Source organism: Pygocentrus nattereri, chromosome 18 (assembly GCF_015220715.1).
Source record: "Pygocentrus nattereri isolate fPygNat1 chromosome 18, fPygNat1.pri, whole genome shotgun sequence".
NCBI lineage: Eukaryota > Metazoa > Chordata > Actinopteri > Characiformes > Serrasalmidae > Pygocentrus > Pygocentrus nattereri.
Window position 1 is genome coordinate 27,983,691 of NC_051228.1, and position 14,484 is coordinate 27,998,174.

Below are 14,484 nucleotides of genomic sequence, written 5' to 3' on the forward strand. Positions count from 1 at the left end.
AATGACATAGCCTGTCCGGGGTGTTTCTTGCCCTAACCCCAGATGACCGCTGGGATAGGCTCCAGTACCCCCCCGCGACCCTGAGGGAGAACCAAAAAGAAACTCTCTCACACTCACACATTTACTCTGAATCACTCCTTATTATGTGCCATTGCTTTATGCTAATCACATAACCTTCAAGCAACTAGTTACATGTTGCGAGTTGCCTTCAACTTCCTTTTTAGCTGCCCAATGAACCATCCTGATCTGATGGAGTCAATCATTTAAAAGTAGGTAATTTGAGAAAAGATTCCAGAAAACGTAATTTGACTGGGACCTTTTGCATTAAACTGAAAATGTTGTCATTTTCAGTCTTGGATTCTGCTTTGTTTGTGTCCATAAAACAGGCCTCACAGGTCTAATCTGGCACATGTACCCATGTAAAATGTAGATGTATTTTTACTGAAAAAGAGTTGATCCTTGGATTCCAGGCATTTTGGCATGATCAGTTGACTCCAGAGCTTTGAACAAGTTTCACACAATGACTTGTGCATATAAGGCTTGTCCCAAATGGCACCCTAACAGGCCCGGACACTTTCTGATACCTATAGTTAGTTGCTCTTTTGTCTTTTGTTTCCGACAAATCTTAGCAATGTATGAGTATTACTACAATACCAGCAGAGGGCAAATACACTTGCTGGCCACTTTATTAGGTACACTAGTTGCTAGTAAAAGGTTGGGTCCTCTTTTGCCTTCAGAACTGCCTTAATTCTTTATGGCATACTTTCAACAAGGTGTTGGAAACATTCCTCAGAGATTTTGGTTGGTTATTTGAGTTACTGTTGCCTTTCTATCATCTTGAACCAGCCTGTCCATTCTCCTCTGACCTCTCACATCAACAAGTCATTTTCATCCACACAACTGTTGCTCACTGGATATTTTCTCTTTTTCGGACCGTTCTCTGTAAACCCTAGAGATGGTTGTGCGTTAAAATACCAGTAGTTCAGCAGTTTCTGAAATACTCAGACCAGCCTGTCTGGCACCAACAACCACGCCATGTTCAAAGTCACTTAAATCACCTTTCTTCCCCGTTCTGATGCTTGGTCTGCACTTCAGCAAGTTGTCTTGACCACCTCTACATGCCTAAATGCATTGAGTTGTGGCCATGTGATTGGCTGATCAGCTATGCTGTGTATGTGTACCTAATAAAGTGGCCGGTGAGTGTATAACAAACAGGATTGTTAAATAAAAATAATCTATAAATTACATACATGAATTTGTGTATATGTCACAGAAATTATTAGGCTTCTTGGAAGGGTTGAAAGGCCTGAGGGCTCCCTTCTACTACAGAGCACCATATAAAACCTTTATAACAATAGTGAAGCAATTTTTGCTTTACTATCATAGAAAAAAATCTGTGCTTATGCACCGAACAGCAGTTCAGAGTACCCAGCCTTCTTAGAGTCCTTGGGAAGGATACTTGAAAGTGCTCCTCCTGGAGACTCTGTTGTCCTACTGGGGGACTTCAACGCTTACCTGGGCAATGACAGTGTGACCTGGAGGGGTGTAATTGGGAGGAATGGCCTCTCTGATCTGAACCCGAGTGGTGTTCAGTTTTTGGACTTCTGTGCAAACCACAGTTTGTTCATCACGAACACCATGTCTGAACACAAGGATATCCATAAGTGCACATGGCACCAGGACACCCTAGGCCGCAGTTCAATGATTGACTTTGTAGTCGTGTCATCGGACTTGCGGCCATGTGTTTTGGACACTCAGGTAAAGAGAGGAGCTGAGCTGTCAACTGATCACCACCTGGTGGTGAGTTGGATCAGGTGGTGGGGAAGATGCCAGTCAGACTGGGCAAACCCAAACGTATAGTGAGGGTTTGCTGGGAACGTCTGGCAGAAGAACCTGTCAGATTGATCTTCAACTCACACCTCCGTCAGAACTTTGACCAGATATCGGGGGAGGTGGGGGACATTGACTCAGAATGGGCCATGTTCTGCTCCTCCATTGTTGAAGCGGCTGACTGTAGCTGTGGCCGCAAGGTAGTTGGTGCCTGTTGGGGCGGTAACCCTCGAACCCGGTGGTGGACACCCCAGGTGAGAGATGCCGTCAAGCTGAAGAAGGAGTCCTACCAGGCATGGTTGGCCTGTGGGACACCAGAGGCAGCTGGCAGGTATCGACAGGCCAAGCGATCTGCGGCTTCAGTCGTCGCCAAGGCAAAAACTCGGGTGGGGGAGGAGTTTGGTGAGGCCTTGGAAAGTGACTTTAAGTCGGCTCCGAAAAGATTCTGGCAAACCGTCAGGCGACTCAGAAGGGGAAAGCAGTGTGCCACTAGCACTGTATATAGTGGTGATGGTGTGCTGCTGACTTCGACTGAAGACGTCATTGGGCAGTGGAAGGAATACTTTGAGGACCTTCTCAATCCCACCAACACATTCTCCAGTGAGGAGACAGAGTCTGGAGACACAGGAATAGGCTCATCCATTACTGAGGCCGAAGTCATTAAGGTAGTTAAAAAGCTCCTTGGTGGCAGGGCTCCAGGGGTGGATGAGAACCGTCCCGAGTTCCTCAAGGCTCTGGATGTTGTGGGGCTGTCTTGGCTGACACGCCTTTTCAACATTGCGTGGACATCGGGGGTGGTGCCACTGGATTGGCAGACTGGGGTGGTGGTGCCTCTTTTTAAAAAAGGGGACCGGAGGGTGTGTTCCATCTATATGGGAATCACACTCCTCAGCCTCCCTGGTAAGGTCTATGCAGGGGTACTGGAGAAGAGAGTCTGGCTTATAGTCGAACCTCGGATTCAGGAGGAGCAGTGCGGGTTCCACCCTGGTCGTGGAACACTGGACCAACTCCTCACCCTCTCCAGGATTCTGGAGGGTTCATGGGAGTTTGCCCAACCAGTCCACATGTGCTTTGTGGATCTGGAGAAGGCATTCGACTGTGTTCCCCGGGGTATTCTGTGGGAGGTGCTTCGGGAGTACGGGGGACATGGCTCTTTGCTATGTCCGGTTTGGTGACCTCAAGGTCACATCGCTGCTGTTTGCAGATGATGTGGTCCTATTGGGGACATCAGGCCATGAACCTCAGCTTTCGCTGGATCGGTTTGCAGCCGAGTGTGAAGCGGCCGGGATGAGAATCAGTACCTCTAAATCCGAGACCATGGTTCTCAGGCGGAAAAGGGTGGAGAGCCCTCTTTGGGTCAGGGATGAGCTCTTGCCTCAAGTGTAGGAGTTTAAGTATCGGGCTCTTGTTCATGAGTGATGGTACAAGGGAGCGGGAGACTGACAGGTGGATTGGTGCTGGGTCAGCAGTGATGCGGGCTCTTTACCGGTCTGTTGTGGTAAAGAAAGAGCTGAGCCACAAGGCAAAGCTCTCGATTTACCAGTCGATCTACGTTCCTACCCTCATCTATGGTCATGAGCTATGGGTAATGACCGAAAGAATAAGATCGCGAATACAAGCGGCCGAAATGAGTTTCCTCCGCAGGGTGTCTGGACTCTCCCTTAGAGATAGGCTGAGAAGTTCGGTTATCCGGGAGGGACTCGGAGTAGAGCCGCTGCTTCTTCATGTCGAGAGGAGCCAGTTGAGGTGGTTCGGGAATCTGGTTAGGATGCCTCCTGGACGCCTCCCTCGTGAGGTGTCATAGGCAAGTCCACCAGGGAGGAGACCCCGGGGAAGACCCAGGACATGCTGGCGTGACTATATTGCCCAGCTTGCAGAAGTGGCTGGGGAAAGGGAGGTCTGGGCCTCATTGCTTAAGGTGCTGCCCCCGTGACCCGAACCCCGGAGAAGCGGATGATGGATGGATGGATATCATAGAAAAATGGATTTTTAAGCTAAAAGGTGAGCCACAGACTTATGGATCAAAGGACTGATAGTCCAGACATAGGTTATGTAGTAATCTAAAATGGCTCTTTATTTAATGAATGGATGGAACTGAATGGAGAGCTGTCCTCCCTGATTGTCCTCCCATGCCTGAGCAGGTCACTTCCAGTGGCACACTTTTTTTTTTTTTTTTTTTTAATAGTGGAATTTTTACCTTTTTTATTTGCATTATTTGGTTCCGTCCTTACACTTTACTTGGGCCCATTTTTGATACAGGACTAAATTAAATTTTTTTTGTATTACACTATAGTGCAATTTTTCCTCTACTTTTTCCTGATCTTCCAGCTTAACATGTTATGAAGAAGGGAGCCTTCTGAACTGAGCTAATAACTGGAGCTATCTTTGTTTTAGTTATTATAATCCTGATAAAAATGGCCTTTTCGCCGCTGTAGGTTAATCAGTGCAGTGCTTAAACAACCCTATCTCCAGATTTCCAGCTGCACCCAGAGTTTTGAAAGAGACATTAACTCAGTTAGTGTAGATTGTCTGACTTTTGCACTTGTAAGCGTATAGGATTTGCCCTTGATCAGGAGTTTAGTGTCCACAAGAGAGTGCTGTACAGCATTTTTCAAAAGCTTTCTGAAAGTAGAAGCACAGCAAGCTCTGGCACCAGTTTTTTAACTTCTTGTATAATTAATTTGTCCAGATATAGACTGTAATTTTGTCATTTAGAGTGGTTTGCTGTGAAATGGTTAATTATAGAGAGGTTTAAAGACTTTTTCCTTACTAAGAGGTCATTAGATTTCTTTACAGTGGCACTGACTAAAACCAGGGGCAGCAGAGTCTTCAATGCATTTATAGCCATTTTATTCATTCAAAGAACCTGCACAATGCTGAAAATGCTAAGATACTGGTAAACCTGCACAAACATAGAAACAAATACATTTTTCTTTGGGTGATTTTTACCTTCTAACACCCTACATATAGATTTTTAAAGTACATTTTAGACCAAAAACTCTTTAAAAAGATCAAGAAGTTTGGTTCCCATCACCAAGTGGGAATAGTTCACAGTGGCGGCAAGTCTTCTAGGACGATGCATTTCAAACCAAACAACTCTCAAGGACTTTTACATCAAACATTTATGCAGAAATGGTGATAAATCAGCCGATTTCCCCTCAACTCCGCTGTTGATTGCTTTGTCAGCGAGTTAAGATACTGTACATAAACTGTAGTAGAAATGCACAACAACCTGCCGAAGGGATAAGACTATGAAATAACGTGAGAATACAAGAGGAGTGAGACCATTTTCCCGTTTTTTATTTACTAAAGACGAACACCAAAATAAGTCAAATTTGTTATAAAATGCTTCAATTGGGGTAAAAACTTTAATAATTAAAACATTTCAATATACTTAAGATTAAAAGAAACAGCTTAAGCCAATTTTTTCATTTTTTTCTTAACCCAGAGATTTCATGAGTTTATTTGCACAATAAAAAGGTGCTAATATAAGTTAGCCCTTAAGCCCTGGAAATCTTTGAAAAAGAGAGATAAAAAAAAAAAAAAAAAAAACAAAAAAAACAAATAAACAATCAAAAAGAATATATATTTATATATATATATATAATTATATATTGAGAAAGTGAACTTTGGTAGAGGAAACTCTATAGGACACCTGAGGTAGTAGAGACTGGAATAAAACAGCAATAGACTTATTTAACCAAAGAAAAAAAAAACAATACAAAAACAAGGAGGAGGCAGAGGAGGAGAAGGAGGAACAATAGTAAGAGAGGGGGAGGTTGGATTGGAGAGTACCAAGTTACAAGAAACAGCATTATTTCACACACTTTCAGTCCAGCTCTGATCCAAAAAAGGGCATACAAATACAATGAAAAGCATAAAATAAAATATAGAACAGGAAGAAAACTGAAGTTTCGAAGTTCGAATTACAGGCATGACATTTAAGTAATACTGATTAGCCTTTATGAATTTGACAAACTGATTTTTTCCAGTATATAAAAAAAGACAAAGAGTGCATAACTTTAAAGCTTTTATAAAGACATTGAAAAGAAAGATAAAAGTCAAATCCAAAGCAGGAACAAAAATATGTATTTGTGGGAAAAAAAAAGTGTGGTATAAAAATACAGGAGTCAAGTAAAATAAATTTAGCTACCAAAAAAATTCATATATATTTACATCTCAACTCTTCAAGCTTGATCAGCTTGTATTCCACACGAAAATATGACTCGCATTAAATAAAAATTTCATTTCTTTCTTAAAAATAATCTTTAAATTGTCACAAATTTTTGACGTCACTTCACTCGAACTGAGTCAAGGGAGTTCTGACATTAGCACTGTAATGCATATTTTGCAAATGTTTTGGATTTTTAAAAATGATCATCCTTTGACTACAACTAGAACACCAACACTTGAAGAGTTATAGATCATACGATTAACATGCTCAACATTTCTACTCAAAAAGAAAGGAGCAGATTTACTTACAAATAACAACATTTATGAGAAGGAAAGGCATAAGCTCAGTAATATCCCTCCACCAAAATGTTCAACAGCTTTCAAATTCATTACAAAGAAAAAGAACACCATGAGATGGAACCAGAAATGTTCAGGTGGACATTGATCCTTTCAAAACACGTACTGAAGATTTTCTTTAAGAACAACTGAATTAAATAAAACCAAAAACATAATCAGATAATTAGCATGATGACTGAACAAGCACCAAGAACACAGCTGATGAGGAAAAAAATAGACATTTCTTAATAATATGACAGCTTTAGCTGAAGGCTCATACTGATAATGTCCAACAGAAAAGGCAAAAGAAAACAAACTGCAAAACAACTTTTCTTTAAAGTAACGTCACGAGTTAAGAGATCAGTGAGGATGTTCAACTGGGACGTCGTTTTGAAACTTTCCTTTAAAGCCTTTATGACCGCTTTAAGAGAGAGCCCAAAACTGAGTCGAAGTTAAACGCAGAAAGCTAATGAATGTATCCTTAACTCTTCAATATGTAAAAATTATACATTTATACATGGGATTTCCATTGAGATTTGGAGAAAATAAAAACACTTAGACAAATACCGGCATTAAAAGCATTCACATTCAGCATCATGCTAGCTGAACTAGCCAAGTTTCAAAATTACCTTTCCCTGAAACCCGTTCATGGTGTTGTACATTGTATGGAAAAACATGATGGCCCAACAGTAAAATGCACAAATACGAAGTCACTTAAATGTGAAAGAAAAAAAACAAAACAAAAAAACAAACATCAGTTAATAACAGACAACATTACTTTGAACCTTTACTTTAAACTCTTGTTCTCATACATCTGGAATCTTAAACCAACTGAAATGACTCTGCTTATAAAAAGTTTGACCCTAAAAGCTCTTCAGCACCTTTTTATGATGGAAATGATCAACATAAAAGTGCAAGAAGAGGAGTTCATCGCCTAGCACAGGGACTCGCCTCGACAGAAACAGAATATAATGAACATGGCATTGTCGTATTGGGACATGGCACTGTCGTAAAGGCACTCGCAGGGAAGAGGAGGCTTACGGTGGGCTGTTCTTGCATTATGTGCTGAGGTTACAGCAGTAAGGACCCCACTGTGAGAGGGGATGTGTGTGGCTGAGCTAGTGCTAGTGCTGAGGAGATAACAGCAGTGAGGGGGTACAGGCCACACAGGCCCTTCAGTAGTAATAGTAATAATAGTAGTATTACGTTGGGGTGGTTGCTCAGGGCTACCAGTTGAGGCGGAAGATGGGGTGTTTGAGCAGCTCCCTGGATGGGGGCCGGTCAGCAGGCTGTAGTTCCAGGCAGCGCAGGGTGACGTCCCTCAGGCCTGGGGACAGCTGCGGGGGAATGGTGGGTGCTGTGGTGGCACTGGCAATCTGAGGGTGAGCATAATATCTATGTTACTACATAGGCAATTTGACAGGGAATAACCCTAGTAATACCAAAAGAAAGTTTCATTCAAGAAAATCATTTCTCTCTCATAGCTCGGTGAACCAAGCGGAGAAATTCTGTCTGACATTGCAGACTGTAACTTGTAAGTAAAAGAGAAAATATTTTATGATTTGAATTTGATGTTTTGGTTGTACATCCAGATCTATCAATGTAACAAATATAGACAGGAACCGTAAACACAGTTCAAATCAAATGCAAATATAATTCATTACATAATTGTGATTTTTACTTTTACGTTAAAATAGTAAAGCAAAATGACTGCAGTAGACTGTTAAAAAGTTTTGAGAATTATTATATTGTAGGAATAAACATACTTTGTTTTAGAAAACTTTTCAGGTTTCCTTATCTTCACAACACATTGAAAGCTTATCATGGTTCCTGCTCATTTTAAGATATCATTTCCCAAGACATTTATAGGACAAAATCCATCACTTAAGTTATATGCAAAAGTCTTAACACCCCAAGTGAAGTCATTTCACTTGGGGTGTTAAGACTTTTGCATATAACTTAAGTGATGGATTTTGTCCTATAAATGTCTTGTTGGTTTTGTTGATAAAAGTTGACACACCCATTTAAATGCAACATTTTTCTGCTGACTAATGTTTCAGTCACATTGAGTGCAATGTACTAAGATTAATGCCATATTGAGGTAGTTCCAGGTATTTCCATGACTGAAAAACTAGTCTGTCATTTTCCAGGTTCCCCAGGATGTGCAGGAACCCTCTTTATATTTGTCAGAGCCTCACAATACCCTCCGTTGTGATGGAGCATAAAATCCAAGATGTAGAAAGGAAGCATAATGTACAAATATGTGTGTCTGCCATGTTACTGACCTTGAAGATGAGGGCCAGGTGGTTGGAGTGTTTTTCAGCATTCCAAGGGGGCTTTGCACAAGACATCTCAATGATGGCACAGCCCACACTCCAAACGTCACAGCTACGGCCATACTGCTGCCCTCTCAGCACCTGCAGGCGCACAACACTCCGTTACCATGCAGCCTACACCATCAGCAAAGATCCACTAATTCATAATCTTGGCATTGAGTGGGATATTGAAATTTGGAAAATGTTGTTACTGCCCAACTTCAAGGAACTTTTTTTTTTTTTTGCCTTCTCTGTTGAAAGCAAAATGGTAGCTTCAAAATCACCACAGCCTCAGCCTCACAGGCCACTGCAATTAGAGTCTTTTCATTCATCTCCTTCAAGAACTTCCAAAGATCAAACTTCTAAGAATGTGTTTATTATTTAGCGCTTGCACAGAGAAGAAAAGGAGAAAAGGGGGGCTGTTCAGCATGAAGAGGCTTCAGTAATGAAGCTCAGTGCCAGGGAGGAGGCAAGTCTTGCTGAACTGCCTCCTAATTAAACAAGGTTTGGGCCCACAATGATAACAAGGCATTAAGGGGCCAGCCCATTGTGACTGCCTCAAAAGGATTACAATTTTCTTTCATTTGGAGTTAGTGAGAGATCCAAATCCACTTTGGCCAGTTTCTCTGGCGACCCACGTGACTCTGAATGCCACACAGAGTGGTCACTGGACTTGGCCACAGCTTTGTTGGAGGCCATTGACATTTAAATGCCCGGAGTTAAAAGGCAAGGCAAGGACTGCACCTCTGTGGGCACTCTCTTCACAAAAGCAAATTAACCAAGACGAAATAACATTGTATACAGAGGTTTGGTCTGAATTGAGATAAGCGAGTTAATTTGTAGAAGGCAGGGGTTTTGAGTTGGTGGCCTTGCATTAATGAAGCATGCTGGTGCTTCGATATGCCCGTTTTGTCACTTGGTCTTACTTCGGGGGCCATGAAGGCGATGGTTCCCAGGAGCTGGCCCTGGAACTCGCCTGCACCCGTGCCCTTGGAGGCTAGCCTGGCCGCTGCGCCAAAGTCAGCTATCCGCAGCCTCTGGCCTGTGCTGTCAATCAACAGGTTGGCACCTAATTAAAGAGAGAAAAAGCCATCAAAATATATAAAAAAAAAAAGCCACTGGAAGTGTGTACTAGGAAGGATTAACAAGCTACCATTTAAGTACTACCCAAAAAGGTTACTGAATTAATAAGTTCCATGAAATTGTATTTTATTCTTTAGCAGATGCTTTAATCTAAAGCAATGCTTTTTTATTTGTATTTTTTTGCAGCTAAGCTACAAGAGCTTCAATGCAGAAAGAGGATTATTAATTTCACAAAGCAAGATCTCAATCAATTTGTAAAAAGGGTAATTTAAGCCTAACATTAAGATGATAGAATGATTAGGAGATATTTGGCTCACTGAGAAATCATGTCCCCCAGAATTGAGGTATAACCCCAAGGGTTATGCACAGATGCAAACAGTATATGCAAAGGAAGACTGAAAGAAAAGTTGTACCATCTATACTTCTTTTTCACATCTTTATAACACCTCCTTCTAAACTACAGACAGAGGACCAGGATTGAAAAGTAAGGAAGGTTTGGGGGATTCTTGCTATGTCTAATCCTCTGTCTTAGAAGGTGTTGTAGAAATGTTTGTACATTAAAAGGGAAATTCCAGAAATGTTTAAGAATTACTACATATATTGTTAAGCTGAGCTATTCAGAGTGGTTGTGTGTGAAAAGTTTTTGTAAACTGGAGCATAAGAGCCAGAATTGTTCATAGTGGTGGTGATAGAAATAAAGACGTCCATAAGCTTTTAATACCTTAAAAGGTCTGCTCACAGAAAGCTGTTATATGAAGTGGTTACATACACGCTGCCAGATATCTGAACTAAAAACAATGTGTGGAGTTCTCCTTTAACAGAGCTTTCATGCGGAAGTGTGTGGTTCACCTTTGATGTCACGATGGATGATCTGGTTCTCATGGAGGTAGGCCAGGCCTCTGAGTAGCTGCTCTGTGTAGTTGATAATCACGCCTTCCTTGAAGGCCCCATACTTGTTCAGGAGATGAGATACGGAGCCACCTGGGAGGAAACAGAGGAAGGTGATTGTTTTAGACCGTGATGGAAGGTTCCAGAGCTGGCACAGAAGAGATTCCATAATAAAAACATCAAAGAATTTCAAGAAAACTGTGAGGGCTGCCAGGCTCTGCCAAAGAGGAAACTGAGGGAAAAAAAATTGATCTTTTACTTAACAAAATGTGTTTTACCTGCCATCCACTCCACAAACAGGTTGTAATTGTTCTTCTCGCACGTTGCACCCAGCATGCGGATGATGTTGGGGTGGTTGAGATGACCCATCATCCGGATCTCCTCCCGCAAAGCTTCCACCACCTCCTCCTGCTCTGAGGAGGTATTCCGCACATATGTCACCTAGGAGGCCACAACACAGGAAGTCAATGCAAGAGCCTATATATTCTTCTGCTGAGCAAAATTCCTAAGCTGGACATGAGGAGAGTTTACATGTGACAACCTGAATGTTGCGTTTCAACTGCATTAATTTTGGAATGTTTTTTTTCCTAATGGTAAAACATTATTACTGTCCATATTGCACTACTGTGCAAGTACTTGCATCATAGTCTAGGCAATGGTGAATTTGGGCTTAGGGGTTGGTAATGAAATACTGTAACACAATAAATAAATGACACTATGCTTTTCTGAGCATGGTGTACATTGTCAGTACTTGACAACTTCATCTTTCATTCCAAAGACGGCATGCTTTATTAGCTGACCTGTTTAATTAGATTTATTGTAGCACAGAACATAAAGCAAAAATAATTGTACTTCTAGTTTTTGGTAGAATTTTTTTTTTTAAATTGTGGCACATTTCTTAAGGAAGTATCAGCCAAAACAGATATGACTGTGCCATCATTGTGCATCTGTAATAGAGTTGCCCCTTGCCCCATTTCTTGAGCCACTTCCTTGTATCACATCTAAGGATGAGCTCCAAATTCAATTGAAAAAAAGAAATTCCTTTTAACAAAGCCAATACAGTGTGAAATAAATACCCAACATCTATATAGTACCAGGCAAGTGTTTTAGGCATTTATGCAAATTGTTCACATTCATCATCTCATTTGTAAGGTGTTTTTGCGAATATAACTTTAGAAAAAACATAAATACAGTAATAATTAACAAAAATAATTTTTTTTCAAAAGAATAGTTGAGCTGGTATAGAATAGAGATGTGAGCTGGTGTGAAAATGAGGTTCCAGATTTTTCCATGATGCCCTTTGCAGTCACACAGATTTGGCCAAATGCACCACTAGCACACGATTTAATTTAAAGAAGGACTGATTTGTCAAACTAGGTATTGGATGGTAACTACAAATAATACTGGACTTTCTTGAGAAAAGGTTTGAAAATGGTTACACACACAGACACAATCCCCACCCACCCACCCTCTCTAAAATACATTAAAACCACTACTTACTGTATTGACACTATTTGAATTTATTTTAATTTTAGTGTTTTGAAAACAGTTAAACAGCTTTGTTAGTATTATATTCTCAGGTACCTAAAGGTATTGTAAATATTATTTAACTTGCATTTTCCCTGTCATTCTGCTAAAGGTGAATGGTCTCATCACCTTTTTCAATCATGGTATTTACATATCTCTCATCACGAGCATTTACCCACACACCTGTTTGACAGCCATCAGTGTTCCAGTGCCAACATCCTGTGCCTGGTAGCAGGAGGAGAATGCTCCCAGGCCGATTTGCTGACCTTTTAGCCACTCCAGACCCTCACGGTAGGGTTGTTTCGCTTTGGTATGACCAGGTAGTGTCTCCGGGGTCTAAGAGGATGGATAGGTAATGTTAACGATGATCCGGAAGCACATGTATCTCTACCTAAAACAGAATACAGCTCTAAACTTGCATTCAAACTTTCTACCAACTGTAGTCACAGAATCAAACTACGTCATTCTACAATGATGTAAGGATAAATTAGAAATATCCTCTGTGCACTCACATCCACCTGAATAATGATGACGTCTTCTCCCTTGTCCACCTGCAGCTGTGGTATGATGGGTAGAGCATCTTGAGACTCAGACATTGCCATGACTACGGCCAGTGCCTCCTCCTCCTCAGCTTCCATCTTCTCCTTGCACTTCTGGTTCTGAGTCATGTCTTCATTGTAGGTGTCATCACTGGAGCCAGCCTGCTCAGGAGACAGCACAGCCACCTCTGACTGGAAGGTCACGGTGCTGTCCGCTGCTGGCATGGAAGCTTCCAGAAGATCCTCCATGCTGGAGTTGAGCTCGGCTGAGGCGTCTAGGCCGCGGAACTTCTCTTCCACGGGTGTGAAGACTGCATCATCACTGGGGATGAACACCGAAGCAGGACTGTCTGCTGACTGGTGGTCCTGAAGCTCAAGCTTCATATTGCTCTTGGCTCCAAAGCACGGTGCTTTAGTGCCGTCAGAAGAGGTGGAAGGAGAGGGTCTAGAGGGTCTGGGGCGGTGGATCTGAGTGGATGGCAGTGGCCTGGCTTGGGGGAACACGGGTGAAGGTAACTTTTCTAGGTCTTTACTGGATCCACTAGCTCCCTTTTGTATAGGGAACTTGCGCTGGGCACCAGGGGAAGATTGTGTGAACTTGCTAAGAATGAAACTTTGTGGCCGGGCTTTGGGGTTGTCTGGTGGAAAAGCTGGGGCGTGGGACGTGGAAGGAGAGGGCAAGGTGGGTGCTTGACTGGAGGAGGGTGAATTAAGACACTGGCTCATGGGTCTAGAGCGGAGCTGGACTGGTGGCTTTGGTTGGTCAGCATGGCTGGTGGTAGTAGCCATAGCTGCTAGCCTCTCTGCGATTTCATCTGCAGGTTTGGCACTGGCCACACCTACTCGCCCCATCTTACCAGGCTGCTGCAGCCCAAATGTGGGCGAGTTCCTTTCTGTGGAAATGGGGGAGTTGTGAGGCGCTGAAGGTTCCAGAAAGGCCTCGCAGTGCTGGTGCTGGCTAGAAGCCATATGCACATCCTCCAGGCCTAGGTGGATAGCTTCCAGAATGTCCATCTCCTCTGCAATGGCCAGCAGACGACGACGCATACGGGCATAGTGGGTGGAGCTGGTGACACTCAGCATGTCTAGCAATTTGACAAAGATGTGAGGCACACGGGCTACCATTCTGGCAGCGCTTAGGAACACACGACGAGAGAGCTTCCCCACCATGGAGTGAGAGTTATCGATGGACTGCAGCGCAAAGCTCAGCAGAGGCAGCAGCTTCTGGTACCTGGAATATATATATGAAATCTTAAGCAGGGTGACATCATATGGGTCAGCAAGCATTAAAAACAACTGCAAGTAAAACTTCAAGTAAACAGTAAAATTCAATATCACCAATGGTACTGGTTTCTGGAGTACCTCTATATTTTTCTGTTTTCCCTGCTCTAACATCAGCTAATTACCTAGCCTTTCCATAGTGGAAGTCAGTATGTCACAACAAGAAAAACACTTTAGTGTGCAATTCAGCAGGACCAGGCCTAAAAAGCAATCCAATCCAATGCCCAAAATCACATAGTGCAAACAAGTTTTGAACCTACATTACATAAGAGCAAAATTTCTGTGAAACACTAAATTCCACAACCAAAAAAGGAAAACAAACAAACAAACAAACAAACAAACAAACAAACAACAACAAACTAAAAGTGACCTGTGCAAAAGCACCAGCTCATTAATATTTTAGGGTTATTTTTTTTATTTAATTTTTTAAACAATATATCAAACTTAGCAAATAAATGTGAAAATGCTATAAATTAGTTCCTTGGAGAGGATGTGTTTACTTATTTTCACTT

At 42.1% G+C, this 14,484-nt stretch overlaps 1 protein-coding gene across 4 annotated transcripts in view; it reads right to left on the reverse strand.

Annotated features, from left to right (window-relative positions):
• Positions 1-4,658: 4,658 nt before the first annotated feature.
• The window catches only part of map3k1 (mitogen-activated protein kinase kinase kinase 1, E3 ubiquitin protein ligase), a 49,162-nt gene continuing 39,336 nt past the window's right edge, over positions 4,659-14,484 (reverse strand). For 3 of the 4 annotated variants that reach the window (XM_017697295.2, XM_037547496.1, XM_037547498.1), the window contains exons 14-20: positions 12,665-13,922; positions 12,336-12,488; positions 10,904-11,066; positions 10,587-10,718; positions 9,581-9,723; positions 8,625-8,756; positions 4,659-7,715 (exon numbers count right to left, since the gene is read on the reverse strand). In XM_017697295.2, coding sequence (XP_017552784.2) covers positions 7,566-7,715; positions 8,625-8,756; positions 9,581-9,723; positions 10,587-10,718; positions 10,904-11,066; positions 12,336-12,488; positions 12,665-13,922 — 2,131 coding nt within the window. In that variant the 3' untranslated portion in view covers positions 4,659-7,565. The remainder of the gene's footprint in view (positions 7,716-8,624; positions 8,757-9,580; positions 9,724-10,586; positions 10,719-10,903; positions 11,067-12,335; positions 12,489-12,664; positions 13,923-14,484) is intronic. The other variant, XM_037547497.1, reaches the window with a different exon arrangement.